The following is an 18,863-nucleotide window of genomic DNA, read 5'->3' as shown; positions in this document are numbered from 1 at the left end:
AGCTAGGCCTTCTTCGGGCTATGAGCCATAGCAGAGACTTCTGTAGCTGATCTGCTACTACCGCGCGAGGACACAGACCCAATTCGCCATGAATTGGTTACATTCTCTGCGACTGGATCCCAAGATCGAGCAACATCATGGCTCAAAGACCACAACGTTCCAAAGGCAAACAAAATCAAGATCTTTTCTTCATTCCCAGAAATGCTGGCAAAAGTTAGATTTGACATCGTCTACGTATCTACGCCGCGCCCGCTCCACTACCTCTATATACGAACATCTCTTCACAACAAGCGTAATGTCTTTCTCGAGAAGTCCGTCACTGTGAAACGCGAGCAGTATCAAAAGCTGGTAGCGCTCGCTGAGGAACAGGACGTAGTACTGTTGGAGGCGATGTGGACCCGATACCTCCTAGGGACGAAGAACTTTCATGAAATTATATCTCTCAAGATAGGCCACGTCAAACGTGGCTTCTCCGACTTTCCGTTCCCCATCGCTGCGCCAGAATTGCCGGTATCTTTCTGCTTTCTGGACAAAAGGGTTAAGGACAGCGCGTGCTCACAGCACCTGGCTTTGGGAATGCAGGCCGATGTTCCGATGAGAGTATGGCTGGCGCAAACTCTTGGTCTCTTGTCCTCAACACTCGAACTGAGACGAACATGTGACGGATTTGTAAGGGGGATATGAGGTTGGTTTGGGTCTTTTCGGTTACATTAGGTGGTGGGGTCAAGTCTGCATACTAGATGGTTATGATCGGGCAAGGGTACTGAATAATGTCTTTTAAAACAGGTGACTCTGCAGAGCCGGTCACTCTTCCACGCTATGAAATTCTATGCGAAAGACCTCTACCGCCCATGCAAAAACCCTGAAGGCTTTCACCCTGGAATCTGTTACATCCGCCTCTCCATACAATTCTTCAGTCTTCGTCGTCATTGTTATCGTAGTACCGACCTGCAGCCAGCAATCCAGTTGATAGGATCATTGCTTTTGGCCATTCATCGACATTCGAGTCTGCAGTTGTTGATCCTGCGAATATCATGCTCAAGTGTTGAATGTTGAGAGTTCCTTATTTACCATCAGAGTCTTTTGAGCCCTCTCGAGAATCTGCGAGGATTTTGCCATGGACTGTGAAATAGTGGGCGTGAAGGTCAACTGCCGTCTCAAATTGTGCGAGGCAGTCGACGTTGGTGCATGTATAGGAGTCTTGCTCTTCTGTGGTAAAGCTTGGAGGATCTAAGAGCCCAGCTTCGCGTACACCGTCTTCTCGAGACATCGGCTTGAGGTGCAAAATTTTCATGGCTATTTGAAATAGAGCTTTCTGGTGGGTGGTGGGTGGTGTCAGGAGTGATGGTTCGAGGAATGTTGAGGCTAAATACTGCCACAGCGCTCATTTCCAGTGCTTTCTCTCACGGTACAGAGAGATGCTTCCGAAACACTTACCGACGCCACTTCTGGCCCTTTAGACCTCTCGATGTTCGAATGGAGCAATGGAAGGGTTAATGTATCCAAGAACGACTGTCCTATAGGGCATGCACCCTTGGTCCCACTCGGGGGATGATGTCGAAGTAAATCTCAAGACCGAAGTCTTGCGCGAACATCTAACGTTATCAGCAAGTCGGCTGCGATCAGTAGGGTCATGTTCGAATCTTGCGACCCTTGGCGAATCTCCTTCCCTCCATCGACTGCTGTGTCTGCGAATTGATTTCCTCGAGATGATGGTTAAGGTCTTTTTGGTAGTTTTCATAGTGGTCATTTTCAAAAACCGACGCATGGCACCAGCCGTCCAGGCAATTGGTGACCTGTAACCACTCTCGAAATCGCTTTTCAAAGAACGTCTCAACGAACAGAAGATGAACATGTCCCACGATCTCTTCCACAATTTCAAGGGGGGGCCAGAGGCGTCTCGGAGGGACTCCCATTCTGTTGGCGGAGTCTCAGGGTGGAGACTGTTGCTTTGTCTCTACATAGGCTTCCAGTCTGGCGCCCAGCAGATGGGCGTCCCCTGGGATTGCCCAAGTCAGAGTCACGGTGCTGGACATCTTTAATAGATGTTGCGAATCAGGGGTATAGAATCTGTCTGTCTATAGAAATGTGTGCGTGGGTACGGGCCTAGGGTCTAGACGTAAGAACTCGAGAGTAAAGAAGAAGCTTGGTCCGGGTTGACGATCTCTTTTGCCAGCTGAGAAGATTGGGATGGTGATCCGCTGGGCTGCTTGTGATTGGACTGTTGGAGGGAAGAGTTCGTTTCTTAAGTATGCTCTGGATGGTCGTTCCGGGTGAGTCGTATTGCAAAAGAACAAAGTCACCTTTGACGGGGCGCTGCATCTGCGCGTATGGTACTAAGTCATCCTAACCGACAGAGCCCCTTCCGCCACTAGCATACATGCGAGACCTAATCATCTCGTTGTTCAACAGCCACTGGTTCCAGACTGATCCTGATCAAACGAGAACAGGGCGCCTCTAGGTGCAGACCTTGGTGTGGACTTCTTCTGCATCGTGCAGGCATAAAAGTCAAACACTTGGTAGAGATAAACGCGAGACACAGCTCGCAGTCGCATCTTTAGGGTGATCATATGCTCTTACAAGGAGTATGAGCTCATGACGGCATTACCGAGCCCCTTTTCGGTCTCCAGTATGCAGTTTCAGGGCTTAAAGTGAATTCCAAGACGCTAAGGTATCTAAGAGGCTTTCACGGCGGAGCTATTCTCTGAGCCGGCTTTCCAAGTGTCGTTCTGCTTTCAGTACGATACAGGCTGGGAAATCGCAGCTCCTCGCTCAAATCCCTCCAGCAGGTTCCCGTTTCGATGGTCCGCGGTCGAGACGCTAGGTATGTGTGAAGCTGAGTACTAAATGCCAACCTTGCCTAATTCCGCGATTTCCACCGAGTAATCATGGTGCTCGACCTGGCATTTGAGTACTCGCAGCGTTCGCAGCATCCTCGGCTTCTAGCGTCTGGTAGATCTGTATCTTGTTGTTACCCGTCATGCCATCTGTAATAATACCCAAAACCTGGATGTCTGGCTTACTTCTCGGTGAGCCTGGACGATGGCCTCCTTCAATTCCTCATTCGTGCCCTCATATCCAATGGCTTCCTGTGAGAACCAGTCAGCGTCCACGAGCAATCTCAAGTAGTTCTCAACCTCCCTTGTAGCTAGATGTGCGCTCCGCAGTCCATCCTGGGAAGGTATATGTGCGCAACTGATGACATGGACATTTCTCTCCGCCCGAGAGATCGGCTCGATAAATGCAGGGATCCAAATGCTCCTTGGCGGCTTCGGCTGCCCTCAACATATTACATGCTTGCTTCCATTGAGGCCATTCCCTCCGTATGATGGTTTCGAGTGTTTGGTGTTCTTCAGGGTGGAGGATAGGAGCCATAGTGGGGAATTGGCGAAGCGCTCTCCGGGACGAAGAGAAGATGTCGAGGTATTTTTGGGTCTCGGGATAGAAGTTGGAGGAGAGCGATGTTGTGAGGGAAAAGCGGTCTCGATCGAATAGGTTTGAATATGATTGTGGAGAAAGGGGATTGCGAAGGAAAGATGCTCAGCTTTCGTTCACACGCTTTGGAGCAGGCGGTGAGCCTCTTCGGTTGCCGGCAGATTCTGGTTTTACAGAGGATAAAAGAATGTGAGGCACGACACGGTTGCCTTATGAGTCAGACTCTTGAAACAGGTCTCCTTTCTGGGCTGGCTTGGACGAGGAGCCATCTGAGTACTTCAGTGTCAAATACCTAGCAGCATCACCCTCAATGAGAATGGAAAGACAAGGCTAGTGCTACCATTGCTTTCGCATTCACGGATCAGCCCTGGAAGGTATGTTTAATATACGTTCGGACTCCGTCTAGGTAACCCCGCATGCTAGAGAGCACGGGAAAAAGGCGAAATATGCAAACCGTGAAGATGCATGGTCTTGGTGGTTCGGCGACGGCGTAAGATGCTATTTCTGTGGATCTTCTGCATCGTATGTCAGAACTGCCGAAGAACACATTCGTTCCTTCCAACGTTTCCAAATCTCCAGATCATCCTCCGCAATTCCTTCGTGTTCACTTCCATCTGCTGCATCCTCATCATCGGAAATCCCCTACTCAAAGTATTCCCCTGATTCAACCATCTCCGAGGCTTCGTTGTCTGAACCTTCTTCCTCCTTCGAGTCCCCTGAAGCGGCCATCTTTCCTGCCAACATGTCCAAGCGCTTATCATTTCGCTACGTGAACCGTGTCTGTTCGAAGCCGCGCGGCGATCTACCACTATATGCCCAGCATACCGGATACAGCCGACAGTGACGAGAGACGAAGTCCCATGGTTTGTATTCCAGACACTCGCCCTCTTCTTCACGGGAGCAGACTGCCAGCCCTAGTATCGGGTCCAGCATGTCTCCGGTCGTTTCTATGGAAATTTCTCCAATTCATCCTCACTCTCCCATCATGGCTGACGTCGAGGAACTTGATCATGATGGTCTGGAATCCTACCAAGCAACAAGGCTGCTCGAAATGCAAGGCCAAATCTTGTCTAGATTTGGGAGATGACTGGCGTACATTGGGGTTCAGGTTTATGACCATAGATTTTCGGCAAGTAGTAGGGTAGCGGAAAATATTGATGGGCCTGAAAACCCATGAAGGTTAGAGAAATTCACGACGGCTAGAATTGCCAATAGAATTCTGGAAGTCGACGTGAAGTTGGTAGTTCTGGATCAGGTCGCAGGACAAGCCGGTCTCGAACGGTGGTCTTGAGGGCATCTGGGTCTGGAATAGCCAATGTACATGCGGCAGATCCTTTCTTGTAGAGCACCGCTGTCGCTTCTGCGTCGATGGATTTCGAGAATCGGAGAATGGAGAGGTGACCGTTTGAGAGCACGAGGCCGGAGATAATGTCATGTAGCTCGAGCGGTATGCTGGACAGTATCCCGCCTGGTGTGGATGGTCTTTAATTCTCAGTATTTGAACTGCGTGTTCCTGAATTCTGGTGGACATGGCGGCTGAGATCTTCACGTGGGTGAGGGTCTGATTGTGCACTTGGCAAGGAGGAAAGGAATAGGATGATGGGCAGCAAGAGACTAAACAATAGTGTAAGGTCTCCCACAGTATCGAGAGGTACATTTGCGCCAGCGGTGCTGTGCTTTAGTTAACTTGTGAGATGCTGGGACAAGTCAAACAGTCAATCCTTCCGGACTTGTTCCTCTTCCCCGGTGGTAGTAGCAACTACGAGCGCAGGTTAGTAAACAGTCGTCTCATTAGATGGAATGGTTGGCTTACCATTATCATCATCATCACCAACACGCGCTTCACCCTTTTCCAAACCCACCTCCTAAGAACATCGTCTGAGTCAACGAAGAGGCATGTGGGACACGACTTCGACCCGGAAATTGTTTCAACTTCCAGGGCCAGAGAGTGTACAGTCATCCACGCCCTTTCTGTTCAGTGGCCTTATGAGCGCCGCCTCGAGAATAGTTTGTGGGTGTCGTTGGGGCCTGGGGAGAGTTGAAGGCCGGGTTTGGACGGTAGGCTGCCGTCAAGCCGAGACTTTCTGGGTCGTCAGCCATCCACCGCTTCCTAGGGACTTGCGCTCTTACTTGACACTGCCCTTGCGGGCCTTGTTCTTCAGGTAGAACTCGCGGAGCTTCTGAAGCAGGACATCCGCGAGGCGTCGTGGCGTTTAAAAAGACGAAGACGAAGGCGAAGGTGAAGGCGATCAACGCTACGCAGGAAGTGGTGGAGTCTTGTGAATGCCATGGCTGTGGTGAGTGTGGGTGTGTTGCAAGGGGGTGTATGAAGGAATATGTGTATAGACCGGATAGGGTTGGTATGTTGCTTGACATGGAGGTTTGGGAAGGAGCACTACTTTGTATTATGTTGCTGTAGGTCATGGACGGGGTGATCGCCGTTGGCTGGGCCCCTTCGGCGAATATAAGCGCGTGATCTCCATCATCATAAGTGGGAGCAGTGTCGATTTTTGGTATTGCGAAAGAAGTTCCCCCGTGGCAAAGTGTGTTTCTGCGGAACTGTAATGCCAGATGAATGTCCTTAACCACGGCAACGATCATAGGCACTTCAGCCATGTTAGAAGATGTCGACCATTATTCGGCGGTAATTATGCATCTATGGAAAGTCAATACGTTTGAGATGTGAGTCTAGCGATCCCTCTACGCTTATCCCCACGGAATTCAACCATGATCCGAACAAGAATTATGGTCGCTAGACGAAACACAAAGCCAGACAGGGCCGCAGGTATTCTTTACCCCGGGGTCTGGTGTGGCGGAGGTTGAAGAAATGTTAAGGCATAATCAAAAACAGCGAAGGAACAACTGTCGGCGACAGGCTTAAGAAGGTCAACGGAGGATATCTTACGAACGCAGGAGGAGACCAAGAGGGGTTAGGAGGTGGTGGGACAGGGTTTGCCGAAGGTGGATGTTGACGTGCAGTCGTCTTTGAGGGCAAGGGAGATGGGGACGCAGGGAGCGATGGAGAGAGTGGGAAAAGAGATGGGGCCGGAGAAGAGAAGGGATGAGTGGGATTCTGGTCGTAATCGGAGGGGTCGATTGATATTGGGAGATTTGAATATAGAAAATCCCAGGATCAGAAAACCGAGGGGTGATCGCATGGTAAACTTGATCAAAGGTCACGAATGTTTCCGACTGAAGTCTCATGTTGCAGCTTCGAAACATGCGAAGAAATCACGGAGAATATTCGATTCTGTATGTTATTCGCAATATCACGAACGGCAGACGGAGGTGAGTTGAGTTGTTTTCAGCGCCAAGGATTCCGGAGCTTTCTGCTCACGCTAATGGTCTTGGCACGCCAAAGCGATACCTTACCTTTGGCATTGGTACTATCTTGTGTTGGCTCAGCTCCATCAGCCAATATCGACGACCTACTATTACTTTCAATTCGCTCGTCGGATCTGAAAGACGTGCCTAGGTCTTCATCTAAGGATCTATGCCGAACCTTCAGCGCCCCTGCGCCTTGCGGCTTGACGTTTCAATCTCCGCGGTAGTCCGAGACAGGTACTCTGCCAATTGAACGTCATAGAAGCTTCGGGATGGCTTTGTTCAGGGCGATGGTAGGGATTGGGGATGGAACTGGTGCCATTGTGACTCGTTGAACGAGTAAACAACTTAGCTGGTATGAACGAATAGTCATGGAGAGAGCGGGTGACCTCTACGAGCCAGAGATGCCGGGGAGGTGAGGAGTGAGGGCTGACGGGGAGGTTGTTCTCGGTCAAGAACAAGACAGCAGTCATGACAGGCGCTGCCCGCGGCCCCGGTCTTGCCTTCGCAAAAGTCCTCGCCGAGAATCGGGCGAACCTTGCCGTCCTAGACATCGTACCGCCAGACCAACCCCTGGAGCGGATGAAAACCGACTATGGGATGAGGGTCAAATACTACAAGGCTAATGCAAGGAATTTGACTCGCTGAACATCAAGCAGGTCACAACTCTGCTGGAACGAGGCGTCCTAAATGCCAAGAGTGCTGAGTCGGACAGCATCAGTGCAGCTGAGGCCGTGACAGATGTGCATTTCCTCACCACTTCGGACAAGAACCTCTCATCTCTATTCGCTGTAAACGTACGTCTGCTCTGCGTTTCGACCAAGTCACGAGAAGGTGCTAGTGCTGACTCTGCTCAGAGTTCACAGGCTCTTTCCTCGTAGCGCAAGCGTGCGCCAATGCCATGGTCCGCTGACGACAACAGCGCCCTTCTCAGGACACCACGCTTGAATCATCTGGTGGCTCCATCATCTCATTGGCAGCAAAGCCACCCACATCAGCACGACAGTTCAGCACACCTCCCCCTGCGTCGCTTCCAACGCCGCCGTTTGTAGGCTCGTCAAACCTGTAGCTAGGGAGCTCGCTCCTCTTGGGATCCATGTCAACTCCCTATCGCCTGGTTATATGATGACGGATATGAAGCGTGGGCTACTGGTCAAAATGCCAGAGCTAGTGAAGCATTTTGGGAAGGAGACGCTGTTCGGGCGGATTGGGTATTCAGAAGGGCTGAAAGGTGGCATACTGTTCTTGTGTAGCGACGCTGGGCCATGGTATATAGGATAGGATATGCTGATTCATGGGGGAGCTAGCTCGTGGAATCATTCGGCATTTGTCAAAGACATATCCAAGTGACTGAGGGGACGATCTGCCAATCAATCCTCTCTACTGGATTCTACAGCTGTCTTCACTCTAGAACACTTAGTGTCTTCAGTTCTATTCTCGATATCGAGATCTGTCAACGCAATTTCATGTCGCAGATGTACCTTTAACTAGGTGCGAAGACTGCTCCGTCGTGTGGTCGTTACGCGCTTCAAGAAGACACAAACCTACCTCCACCTCACCCTTTGATCGAGCACGGGGTGAGTGCCGTCTTCTATGGCCGTGGTGAATTGCCGTACGCGGCCTCGTTCGGCTAATGCGCCATTTCGCAGAACTTCCAAACCAGACATTGATTTAAAAACCTCGATGTAGGGTTCTTCTCGGTGCAATGTGCAAGTCTCAGGCATCCAAGAAGTCAGTACCTGTTATTTCCGGTTTTCGATGATCATTCGCCATTGAAGGAGTTGGTGAGCATCAAGACAAGGCTACTCCTGCGGGGTGCACAGTCGTGCATGAGGCTGAATACCACAATTTCACTGCCACAAATTTCACTGCCCGACGATCTTCTTTACAAGGCAGATTTGTCTGCTACCCATATAGTTCCAAATTTCTTAAGCGCCGAAAGCCATCCTAGACCTGCAAAACACTCCGGCCGTGATCAGCCCAGACATCAGACGCAACCAAGGACGCCGCTTTTCAAAAGCCGCTACCCTTGGGTACCTCATAATAAGGGAATGACTACGGATGCATTGCGCCAGCTAGCATTCTCCGTCTGTTTCTCTCTTTCCCAACCCTACATCCAGCAAATCTACAGTAAGTAGCGTCTGCGAGATCTGACAACACCGTAACAGCTGTTTCAGGGAGAGACCGTCACCATGCCGTACAATCTCACCGTCGGCGAAACCACCTCGGAGAGGGAAAGCGGAGACCAAGGGGAAGTAGGCTATGATGGCTACGCGCCGCCGATACTTGACTGCTATCCTCATTCGGAAGACAGCACAAACCTTGAGGATTCCGGTACAAGCAAAAGAAGTTTATCGTCAAGGGCTGGAGATTCTCACGAAGAGCCGCATGCTACAGATCTTGGGAGACAATACCAGAAAAATCGTGTTCCCTCAGAAGACTTCAAGAACCCTATTAATTTAGAAGGTGTACGTGACTATGCTCCAATAGCTGCAACCCGCAATCTGACGAAGGCGCTCAGATTGCCGTCCCAGATAATGAGAAAATGGCAAACTCGACAGCAAAAAGATCACTTCCGGATGCCGCACGCCCCAAGATCAAGGAAGATGAGCCCAGTGGCTTAGGATACTCGAGTGATAGTTTTCGAACCTCGAGAAATGGAGGAAAATTCCCTGATGCGGTATACTTGAGATGGGCAATAAAGCCAGAAACACGCCCCTCTAATCTACGTCCACTCCTCCCTAAGTGGACGGCTAAACACAGCGCCATCTTTCGCTTACTATCGATCCGTCAAGGAATACCACCTATCATGGAGTATAGCGAAGCGTTCCACCCCTTGATCACGAATCTTTTGATCACGCGGGCCCATGGATTGAGCGGCGATCTTGCAGGAATTAACAAAGAGCGGTTCAACCTATGGTTGAGGAGCTTACAGGATGTCCAAATTGATCTGGAAAGCAGCACTAGAGGGCGGAATCTGGAATTGAAGCAGGTTCAGAAAGGGGTAGGTCAAAGGAGGTTCCCTTCCGACCATGTGAGATCGAGATCAAGATATTGGGACCCAGATAGCCCAGAATCCCGCGCTGTGAGGGAGCTCGAACAAGAAATGAAAGCCAGCAGACAGGCTTACCAAAAGACCAAACTGTCGCTCGAGTCGAGAGAATTGTTGGTGGAAAACAACTATCGTAAGAAACTAGCGCTTCTCGAGAACGACTATCAATCGGCAATTTACTACGCGCAAAGAACCGAAAGTTTGCGTACGCGCATGAAAGGTGAGGTCGTCAAACTTAAGACGGAAAATGAGCATATAAAAAGTGACCTCGACACTGTTCGGAAATTTCAAGATCTCGTAGATAAAGTTGAATTTGGCTGGCTGACTGAACTGGTTGAAACAAGCTGGGCGACCCGGGAGGTTCTCTCACCGCATGGCTATCCCATGCATCTGAGCATTGCAGCATCGGATGAGCATGTGTTAGGTGAAGTACTCCCGTTGGAGAGCCTTGAAGGGGGAACCCCCGGATCTCGCCGCCCTGGATTTATAGAAGACGATGAAGATTTACTGCCGAATTGGCCGAAAAACATGACGCAAGATCATGGTGCAAATAACCTCAGCGTTGAGATCCCTCCAAGAACCTCTTACATTTCCAGCGACACATCTTCCGTCCAATCGCAGCAAGAGTTCAACCCCTTCATCAAAGTGGTGTTGAGGAAACCTGGATCAGACATCGACGACTATAGCAGAAGATTATCAAGCATGAACCCTGACACTAGGGGTCGTGAAATCGCCCCTCCCGCTCCTTCTGAATCATCGGAGACTCTGCATGAGAGCCTTTCGCAGAACAACGAATGGGATACAAATCCTTCCTCTGACATCATCAAAATCGACAAATCAGTGGAGGATATACAGTCATTCGGAGTCACACCTCTAGATCCAGCGGTTCATGACATGCAAGACCCGTCTGCGCTGAGGTTATTGGATAGTGCACAGGATCCTCACCTCACATCTCCTGAAAGAAAATGTGTACGGCTTGAATGGCACTGCCATTGCGGCGTCAGGTTGTATGATGATTTTGTTGAGCTACGACCTGGTGCTGCGAAGGAATACGCAGCTGAGTGTCTTCAAAATGTCGCGATTCACCCCAGAAGTGGAACTAAAGGTGCAACTCATGCAAATACCTCTCGTGCAAGGTCCGCATTGGGCTACTGTTTAAATTTCATGGGGAGCTCCGTAAAGTCAAATGGCCCTTTACTTCCGCAAAACAGCGTTCAAAGCCAGGAACAAATCTTGTTCCAAACCACGCTCAGCGCTTCTTCAGATCCGAGGCATACCTTTCTGGAAGAACTCTTCCTTCTCTTATGTATTCCACAACACAGCCACGCAATTAAGCTTTTACAACCCGACTTGACCGGTTGTTCCTCGGATCGGGCATTCTTCTCACTTCTGAAACGCACTTTCGCTCAGACGCGAGGGAAGTTGAAACGCTTTCTGTCGCTCAAGACCATCCGAGGCATCAAATTCGTACAGCTAGAATTGTTCAAGTCCGAGCTCGTGAACATTCAAAAGCAAGACGTCTTCCCCCCAGAAGAGCGTAAGGACGAGTATCGGTACAGTCCCATGCCCGCAGATCTGATCCCGCCTGTTGGGGAGCATCTCATGTTGCACTTGTTGACTTATCCTCAATGTGCGGAAGAGGCTGGCATCCTGCTTGCACGGATACCGAAGAAGTTGAAGGAACGCCTGCGCACATGTCCGACCACTGGGACTGGTCTTGGTTGGGGCATACAGTTTGTAGAAGGTTGGCATTTCAGCATCGTCATTGTTTTGGCCTTTGTCATTTTGCTGCTTGCAAGTCTGGTCTTTCTTGTCTGTTGGACTGTGCTCAAGCATGATGCCCAGAGCGCGTCGGGTGTCGCTGCTTACATTGTTGCTGTTGTCGTGCTCGGCATTGGGAGTTTGCAAGCTGCGTTTGGGATTTGATGGGCTAAATTTCTTTCGAGTTGTGCGCGTTAGACACTTTCGTACTCCTTGCTAGTTTAGGTCGAAATCATAGTATCCGCCCCTATTTGCACATTAGGTGCGGAGGCTGCTTCGTTCTGTGTTCCTCGCGGACTAATAAATGTCCAAATGCACAAGACCCTCGCACGCCCGCGGAAGCTTTCTTCAGCACTGCTACAGGACCTCCGATGTCACGGGATCTTTCGTGTTCAGCAAACTCGTATTCTGAGCGGGCACTTGATCGCGGAGTTGAAATCGCATGAGTAGTCCTTCCCCCCACCTCTTCCAACCCTTTTCTCGCAGAGTGGCAATCGTCCAACCCCGCATCCTTGCCCCTCAAGAAAATCCTTTAGACAGCGCTCAAATCGCTCTCTCTTCGCTTCAACAACCATGTCACGACGCGCCCTCACTGGCGTCCGATCATCTTCGACAAGCCGATAACAAGCCACAGCCAGGTCGTCCAGCATTTCCATGGAGATGAACACCCTCGATGTCGTATATCACATGTCCCACCCCATCTCCCATACGCTGCAAGAGCTGCGGCAGCTCCATTGGGGTACCAGGACCGAAGAAGTCGTTGCCATTCACATGCCATGATTAGGACATCCCTCACGTTTCGAGAAGGGACTCTCATTCTACTTTGTAATGAAAGGTCTGGTCGTCAAGCTTCTGGGAGATCAACGTTTTGCTCATCTAATTTCCCGCCGCACGAGTGGTTCCAATGCATGGGGATCGTTGCGCCAACCCTCAGTGATTAAGTCAGGAGAGGTTTTGAAATACTGGAAGTACGCCTTTCTGAGACAGGGGATCTACAGTGCTCAAGCTTGTGGAAGATCTAATATCATCCTCGTCCCCTTAAGCTCTGCTCCTTCACACGTTCATTTTCTCTGTCCTTGTCCTTCAAGCGCCTGGAAGGTCTCTATCATCCATATCCCTTCTCTATTCGCTCGCACTGTTTGCGCAGCTGTCGGCTCCTCCACTCTCGCCCCGTGATTGTTGACTTGGACCTGTATCCCGGGCTGCCCAGTTACGACAATCGCCTTCAGCTCCAACGTCGTCAACCTTGGTCCAAAGCTTTCTGGCTACGATGGCGAGCTTTCGTGCTGCTGGCTAGCCTGATTGTGCTCACGAGCACACCATACTCTGAAGTCCTTTGTAATATTCCTCTTCATACGCTCTCTCGACCATGCTCTCCTCGTCCTTTCCCTCCTTCGTCATCCCTACATCTCGCTGCTGCGCTGATGGAAAGTCAAAGTCTGGAGCAGTTGGGCGGAACTGGTGTGGGGAAGAGTCGCTTGTTGGGACAAGTTGCTAATGGGAAGGAGAAGAGAGGGGAGGAAGTGGGGGAAGTCGGTATTCCATGTGCAATCTTTTAGATTTCTATCATTACGTATCCATAATATATATTACAATTGGGATAGATAACAACTATGCTAGAGAAACAGAAGATCTCATGCTTTCTGGCTTTTCTGCAAAAGGAGGAATTATGGAGGTCTCTTTCCCTGATACGGCGGACGACGGCTGACACTACGACAAAACTAAAAAAAAATTCTCTCTTCGTTTTTTGTTTTTTTTCTGTTTTCTTTCTTCACAATTTCTAGTAGTTCTCTTCAAAATATTCTTTCTAGAATATTCTTCTTGAAGTACTTCTCGAGGTACTCTTCGAAGCACTCCTTTAGATACTTCTCGAGATACTACTCTTCGAGGGGTATTTTTTAAGGCACTCTTTAGGGGGCACTCTCCGGGGTACTCGGTATTCGGGTTCTCCGGGGTACTCTTTAGGGTTCTCTCCGAGGTACTCTTTAAGAGATATTCTTCGAGAAAACTTTTCAAGAGATACTCTTTAGAGAACTTTATAGAATATTTCGAATAAAGAGAATCTTAAATAAAGAGTAAAGTATTGCGAAGAGTATCGTGGAGATTATTATAAGAGAGTATCGCGGAGAGTATTATAAAAAGTGCCGTAAAGTGTATCGTGGAAAATACCGCGAGAAGAATCTTCAAGAAAAGTTTTTTAAAGAGAATCTTTTTAAAGGCGCTCTTTATAATATAGAATAATTTATCTAAAGATTATTTACTCATTTAGAGATAATAATCGTAGAATCGATTGTTTTTTGAAAAGAAATTTTGAAAAAGATTTGCTGGTTTAGTTATGTCGTCGCGTACCTGAGAGGTTGGAAATAGAGCACTCTGCAGGGGGCTCCAGGGGTTGTCTCCGGCTTGGGAACGTCCGGAAATGAGACTCCGCAGGCGGGTTGAGTGTGAGAGCGTGGCATTCATTTCTCTCTACCTGTGTTGGGTTCTGCAGCTCCAAACTTTTTGTTCATTTCAACCTCATGCTTCGAAAACGGGTAAGTATAAAATTGCCGTGTCAGATTTGCATGTTAGGTGCGGAGGCTGCTCCGTTGTGTCGTCATTGCTCGCCAAGAAATTGCAAAAGTGACGTTTCCCTCAATTTCCAACCTCGCAACCCAGTCAGTTACTCTACTTCCTCTACACGCCTCATATGAACATCGTCAGCCTCCGAACCCTACGACCTGCAACTCGATTCATTCACACACCCACTCTCACCAGGACTTTCAAGCCTCATCTCCTACTCTATCGACCTTTACCTTCGCACCACGGTATAGCAACAAACAACATGGAGACCAACAATAAAGACCTGGAACTTTCCAACCTTTTCGACGTGAAGGGCAAGGTCGCCCTCATCACAGGCGGAGGTCAGTCAAACAGACAATCCACTCTGCCAAGAGACAACACTGACATGGACCAGGATCCGGCATTGGTCTTATGGCCGCCCAAGCCCTTGCAGTCAACGGTGCCAAGGTCTACATTGTTGGGCGTACAGAAGAAAAACTTGAGAAAGTCGTTGAGGTGCACGGGAAAGGCATTGCCGGCGAGATCATACCTCTTGTTGCCGACATTACAAGCAAGGAAGAAATCCAGAGGCTTGTGAAAGAAATCGAGTCCCGCGAGCAATGCCTCTGCATCCTGATCAACAACGCCGGTATCGCAACCTCAAAACAGAAGCCGGAAGGCGAGACAGCGGCCGAGTTGAAGAAGAACCTCTTTGATCCAGAGAACGCCAATTTCGAAGACTGGGCGACGACCTACAAGACCAACGTGCCCCAACTCTACTTTATGACCCTCGCCTTCCTCCCTCTCCTGGAGAAAGCCACCGAGCACATGAAGGGCTATACTGGCTGCGTCATCAACATCAGCTCTATCTCTGGCCTGGTCCTCAAGTCCCAGGCCCATTTCTCCTACAACGCGAGCAAAGCCGCCGCAATCCAGGTGACCAAGCTGCTGGCCTCAGAGATTGCCAACGCCGGCGTCAAGGTCAGAGTCAATTCTATTGCACCAGGTGTCTTTCCGAGTGAGATGACGGCCGGAGAGAGCAAGGACAACCAGAAGAGTGAAATACCGGCCGAGAAGTACGCACACCTGCCAGCACGTCGTCCAGGGAATGATAGGGATATGGCCAATGCGGTCTTGTTCATGGTGACGAATCAGTATCTCAATGGCCAGATCGTGCCTGTCGATGGAGGGTACTTGCTGAAGTTCGGGACGTAGGGGAGAGCTGAACATGTCAAGCCGTTCGCAAAAGCGGTATTGCATCTGCACCTCTACTCTGGTGATTTAGTCCGGCATGCAAAGACACGATACACATGAGTTGCATGAGAAAAGTTTACCATGCTCATCATTGATTTACAGTATCTCATTCGCGTGACCAGTAGTCTCGCCCCTTTGCCATTGCTAGTGGCTATGATATCGCTACGAGCGTGGAACGACAGTCTTGACATAATCGTCCTCGGAATACAGACATAGGGGGCCGACAACACCAATATAAGATGATATACCGCCATAGATAGTTGCAGAAAGCCGGTTCTTCTAAGGCACCGCCATGGCGACGGAAGCTGTCGACGCTTTTCGTCGCTTTCAATCTTGCACCTCCCAGCTCTGACATCAACATCGCTCACGGTACGCTCCTTCAAGCCTAAGCCCTCGACCTCGCTCTCGAAGCCTTTCATACGTGAACCTCCGCCCCAAAATCCAGAGAACATCAACCGTTCTCGCCCTTGCGCCAATTGGTGAGTAATCGGAGCCTTTGCGGCAGCACCAAATTTTTCGCTATAGCGGGAGCCCTTGACATGATGTCGTAGAGAGGAGGGTCTCGTAGGCCTCGAGACCCCTTCTGCAACGTCGTTGATCATCTCGAAGACCGCGCTTCGCTACGTCGTTTTCGTAGGTCTTGATACTGACCGGGAAATGCGGTAGAGTACGTGAGGCTGATGACAGTGAAGATTCTCGTCCAGCTCCTCTGTCCTTGAACAGGCATCCGGCTCAGCGCGATTACCTCCCAAACATTCAAGTCCCAGGCTATGCTCCTTCCATCCCCGAAGTCTTGGCGAATGAACGACAACGCTCGCTCGCTTGCTGTCCCATGGCGAGCCGCACCCAAAGATGGAACCCTAATCTTGATGCAGACACAACGCATTACCAGACAGCCTCGCCTCGCGCTCTCGTCTATCGACCACAAAGAGATGATCATACACGTCCCGTAAGCCGCATCCTACGCCCACCTCCGAAATTGGATCGTCCTGTTAAGGAAAAGGGACCAACGGTACGATGCTCCATACCTCTTCCACTGAAGCGGCTTTGGCGTGATCAGGGCATTCCACCTAAGTACCACTATTCTCCCTTCCCTATTCTCATCAGCATAAACCTCTCGTGACCAATCGCATTTCTTGTGCAGTCACACTGCCATCCAATCAAGTCTCCCTGCCTTCGTGATTGTCGCTGCAACCCTGCCGCATTTGTATCATCGATGCCTCTCATGAAATGTGCGAGCACCCTGCTGACATGGTAAAAGGATGTGGATCGGGGTGAGACAAGAACTTCGCATAGTTCTGCTTTACCTGATTACCATCCATCCTCTCTGTTCATTTGTTTCAATTTTCCTACATCAGTCGGACTAATCTCGACAGTGAGCGATGCATCTCTTTACAGTATCCGCAGTGCTGGCGGCTCTGCCACTCTTCATTGGCAACATACGGACCAAGGCAGTCTTTGCGCATTACGTGGTATTATGCTTCATCCTGTCGCAGAGTTGCTGCTAAACTCAAGCGTCAGACTGGTACTGTGGATTAAGATCATGTGCATTAGGACATCGACGATGCGATTGCCATGGGGTAAGTATGGTCTGTTCCCTGAGCCTGATTCGACCCTAGTGATGGCTCAGACTCGATGGCTTTCCCCTGAATGTTGGCGACCCAGCACAAGAGTATTTTGTGACAATGATTGGCTATCTTTTCGGATATGCCGCATACAGGGATTCCAAACTTTCGTCAGCATGGACCTTTACGACCAAGATAATTTGGACGACTATCATATCATTCTCACGGATTACCTTGGCAACACTGCGTGGTATTTGGGGCCAAATGGCAAGCTTACGATGTCGACTTTTTCAGACGGTGGACTCAGTATCAGTACTTGGACAGGTAGCCCAGGATCCCATTTCGGTTCTAAGTCCTTCATTCTGACATACATCATAGCTTGAAAGACAGATCTGCTTCGGAAATGTGTTTCATTCCTGACTTTGACCATACTGCAGGCTACTAGGAAGTCGCTACCGAGGTGAGTCTTGTGTCATAATTATGCTACTTTGCTTTGATTGAGGCCTCAAATGTAGTGGTGGTCCTCTTGGGGTAATTTAATGGATGGTACATTGAGCTGGGAAGCTGCACGGCCGTTGAAGGGCGGCTTCGGTGGTAGTCAACCCGGAGGAATCTCCCCTGATTTGCCCGTCATTGGTGCCGCCAAATCACAAGGCAAGGGTTACATGATGGGTATGCTTGACTCTGATCACTGTGATTAATCACCGCTGACGATCACGTAGCATTGAGCACGCTCCAGTACAAGAATGCTGTATATGACTCCTCTCTTTCATTGACCAAAGACATTCGCCAAATCACAGCAGATAGAATGGCACCAATGTCTATCGTGCAGGCGGCCTCAACCTACTTCTTCGCATTTTGAAGATTCACAGCATGTCTTCACAACCTGACTTCGTTGAGATTATCACATGGGCAAGTCTGACATCACTCCGAATAAAATTTCAGTCCAATATCTCTCAATAAGATGACGGCCCAGAAAGCCATTACATCGGCAACATCAGGCCTGAGTCAAATGGTGACCCTCAGCGATCTCCGTACACAAGCCAAGTTCGATTCCCATACACTGCATGGCAACCACTCATCACCTCGTTCATCCATGCATGGAAAGCTGGTGGCTCCGCTTCCCCCATGTCCACCCCTTTAGGCACCCAAGCTGTTGGAGGAGCACTGTGGTACAAAACGATCTCGCCAAATACCACTTGCCGAAAGGATGGCCAAGGCACGTACTAGGAGAAACCCGACGGCTTTGAGACCGGCACCAACACGCTCAACTGGGCTGTCATCTTGCCAGCCGGTTCGTCCGGCATGAAGATCCGCGTCATCAGCAACTACATCGTCTGGCAAATCGTGGGCGGGCCGGGACTGAACTTGGCTCGCGTGGTGGAAGTGAAGGGATGAGCAGCATCTTGAGTTGCTGGATGCTGGAGGGAATGTTGTCGTGTCGACGACCAGCGGCAGATGCGTCGAGGGTGACTGCCCGGATGGGATTTATAATATGAACTATCACGTTTTGGGCTTGGCTCACGGTAACATTGCTGGTAATGGTTGTGTCAGTATCGCTGGTGGCGCGCTGGGTGGCGGTGGAACTCCCGAGAGTGCTGGTGGTCCATATTTCGGCGACGTAAGGGTACCATTTGCGGTGAGTAGAGGCGCTCAAAGCTCCTATTGGCGGCAGTGATTCATCGTTCAGGTCCCAAAGACAGGAATAGGTAAAAGGTCGGAAAGAGACTGTAATCTTTAAAAGTAGAGATTAATTCGCTTAAATAAGATAAAACGTTTATAAATTATAGTCGTAATAGCGGTAATAATATATTAAGATTATTAGCGATTTTAAAAATAAAGAGAATTATAAATAATATTAATTTTAAATATAATAACGTCATTTAGCAACCTCGAAAAGATAATTTAATTAGAGAAATTACTAATCTATT

At 49.6% G+C, this 18,863-nt stretch overlaps 10 protein-coding genes across 10 annotated transcripts; 8 read left to right on the top strand and 2 right to left on the bottom strand.

Moving 5' to 3' along the window:
* Positions 1-201: 201 nt before the first annotated feature.
* HO173_011115 (uncharacterized protein) lies at positions 202-684 on the top strand (the record flags this gene model as incomplete). The annotated part of the gene is made up of 1 exon (XM_037312997.1): positions 202-684. One exon carries the CDS (start codon positions 202-204, stop codon positions 682-684), a length of 483 nt encoding a protein of 160 aa, XP_037160046.1.
* A 229-nt stretch (positions 685-913) lies between these two features.
* On the bottom strand, positions 914-1,270 carry HO173_011114 (uncharacterized protein; the record flags this gene model as incomplete). The annotated part of the gene is made up of 2 exons (XM_037312996.1): positions 914-1,023; positions 1,072-1,270. 2 exons carry the CDS (start codon positions 1,268-1,270, stop codon positions 914-916), a joined length of 309 nt encoding a protein of 102 aa, XP_037160045.1.
* Positions 1,271-4,634: 3,364 nt separating this feature from the next.
* HO173_011113 (uncharacterized protein) lies at positions 4,635-6,051 on the bottom strand (the record flags this gene model as incomplete). The annotated part of the gene is made up of 3 exons (XM_037312995.1): positions 4,635-4,917; positions 5,298-5,313; positions 5,400-6,051. 3 exons carry the CDS (start codon positions 6,049-6,051, stop codon positions 4,635-4,637), a joined length of 951 nt encoding a protein of 316 aa, XP_037160044.1.
* A 1,179-nt stretch (positions 6,052-7,230) lies between these two features.
* Positions 7,231-7,640, top strand: HO173_011112 (uncharacterized protein; the record flags this gene model as incomplete). Its single annotated transcript, XM_037312994.1, has 3 exons — positions 7,231-7,365; positions 7,419-7,556; positions 7,617-7,640. 3 exons carry the CDS (start codon positions 7,231-7,233, stop codon positions 7,638-7,640), a joined length of 297 nt encoding a protein of 98 aa, XP_037160043.1.
* A 1,311-nt stretch (positions 7,641-8,951) lies between these two features.
* On the top strand, positions 8,952-11,737 carry HO173_011111 (uncharacterized protein; the record flags this gene model as incomplete). The annotated part of the gene is made up of 2 exons (XM_037312993.1): positions 8,952-9,227; positions 9,281-11,737. 2 exons carry the CDS (start codon positions 8,952-8,954, stop codon positions 11,735-11,737), a joined length of 2,733 nt encoding a protein of 910 aa, XP_037160042.1.
* A 2,659-nt stretch (positions 11,738-14,396) lies between these two features.
* HO173_011110 (uncharacterized protein) lies at positions 14,397-15,328 on the top strand (the record flags this gene model as incomplete). The annotated part of the gene is made up of 2 exons (XM_037312992.1): positions 14,397-14,475; positions 14,529-15,328. The coding sequence occupies 2 exons, from the start codon at positions 14,397-14,399 to the stop codon at positions 15,326-15,328; spliced, it is 879 nt and encodes a 292-aa protein (XP_037160041.1).
* An 871-nt stretch (positions 15,329-16,199) lies between these two features.
* HO173_011109 (uncharacterized protein) lies at positions 16,200-16,490 on the top strand (the record flags this gene model as incomplete). Its single annotated transcript, XM_037312991.1, has 1 exon — positions 16,200-16,490. The coding sequence occupies one exon, from the start codon at positions 16,200-16,202 to the stop codon at positions 16,488-16,490; it is 291 nt and encodes a 96-aa protein (XP_037160040.1).
* Positions 16,491-17,108: 618 nt separating this feature from the next.
* Positions 17,109-17,315, top strand: HO173_011108 (uncharacterized protein; the record flags this gene model as incomplete). Its single annotated transcript, XM_037312990.1, has 1 exon — positions 17,109-17,315. The coding sequence occupies one exon, from the start codon at positions 17,109-17,111 to the stop codon at positions 17,313-17,315; it is 207 nt and encodes a 68-aa protein (XP_037160039.1).
* Positions 17,316-17,471: 156 nt separating this feature from the next.
* On the top strand, positions 17,472-17,794 carry HO173_011107 (uncharacterized protein; the record flags this gene model as incomplete). The annotated part of the gene is made up of 2 exons (XM_037312989.1): positions 17,472-17,604; positions 17,655-17,794. 2 exons carry the CDS (start codon positions 17,472-17,474, stop codon positions 17,792-17,794), a joined length of 273 nt encoding a protein of 90 aa, XP_037160038.1.
* A 102-nt stretch (positions 17,795-17,896) lies between these two features.
* HO173_011106 (uncharacterized protein) lies at positions 17,897-18,330 on the top strand (the record flags this gene model as incomplete). Its single annotated transcript, XM_037312988.1, has 2 exons — positions 17,897-18,043; positions 18,163-18,330. 2 exons carry the CDS (start codon positions 17,897-17,899, stop codon positions 18,328-18,330), a joined length of 315 nt encoding a protein of 104 aa, XP_037160037.1.
* Positions 18,331-18,863: the final 533 nt, after the last annotated feature.

This window comes from Letharia columbiana, assembly GCF_014066305.1.
Source record: "Letharia columbiana isolate WasteWater2 chromosome Unknown Sc0000057_s0, whole genome shotgun sequence".
Taxonomy (NCBI): Eukaryota; Fungi; Ascomycota; class Lecanoromycetes; order Lecanorales; family Parmeliaceae; genus Letharia; species Letharia columbiana.
The sequence above is the reverse complement of the archived record's forward strand: the minus strand, read 5'-3'. Positions and strand labels throughout refer to the sequence as shown.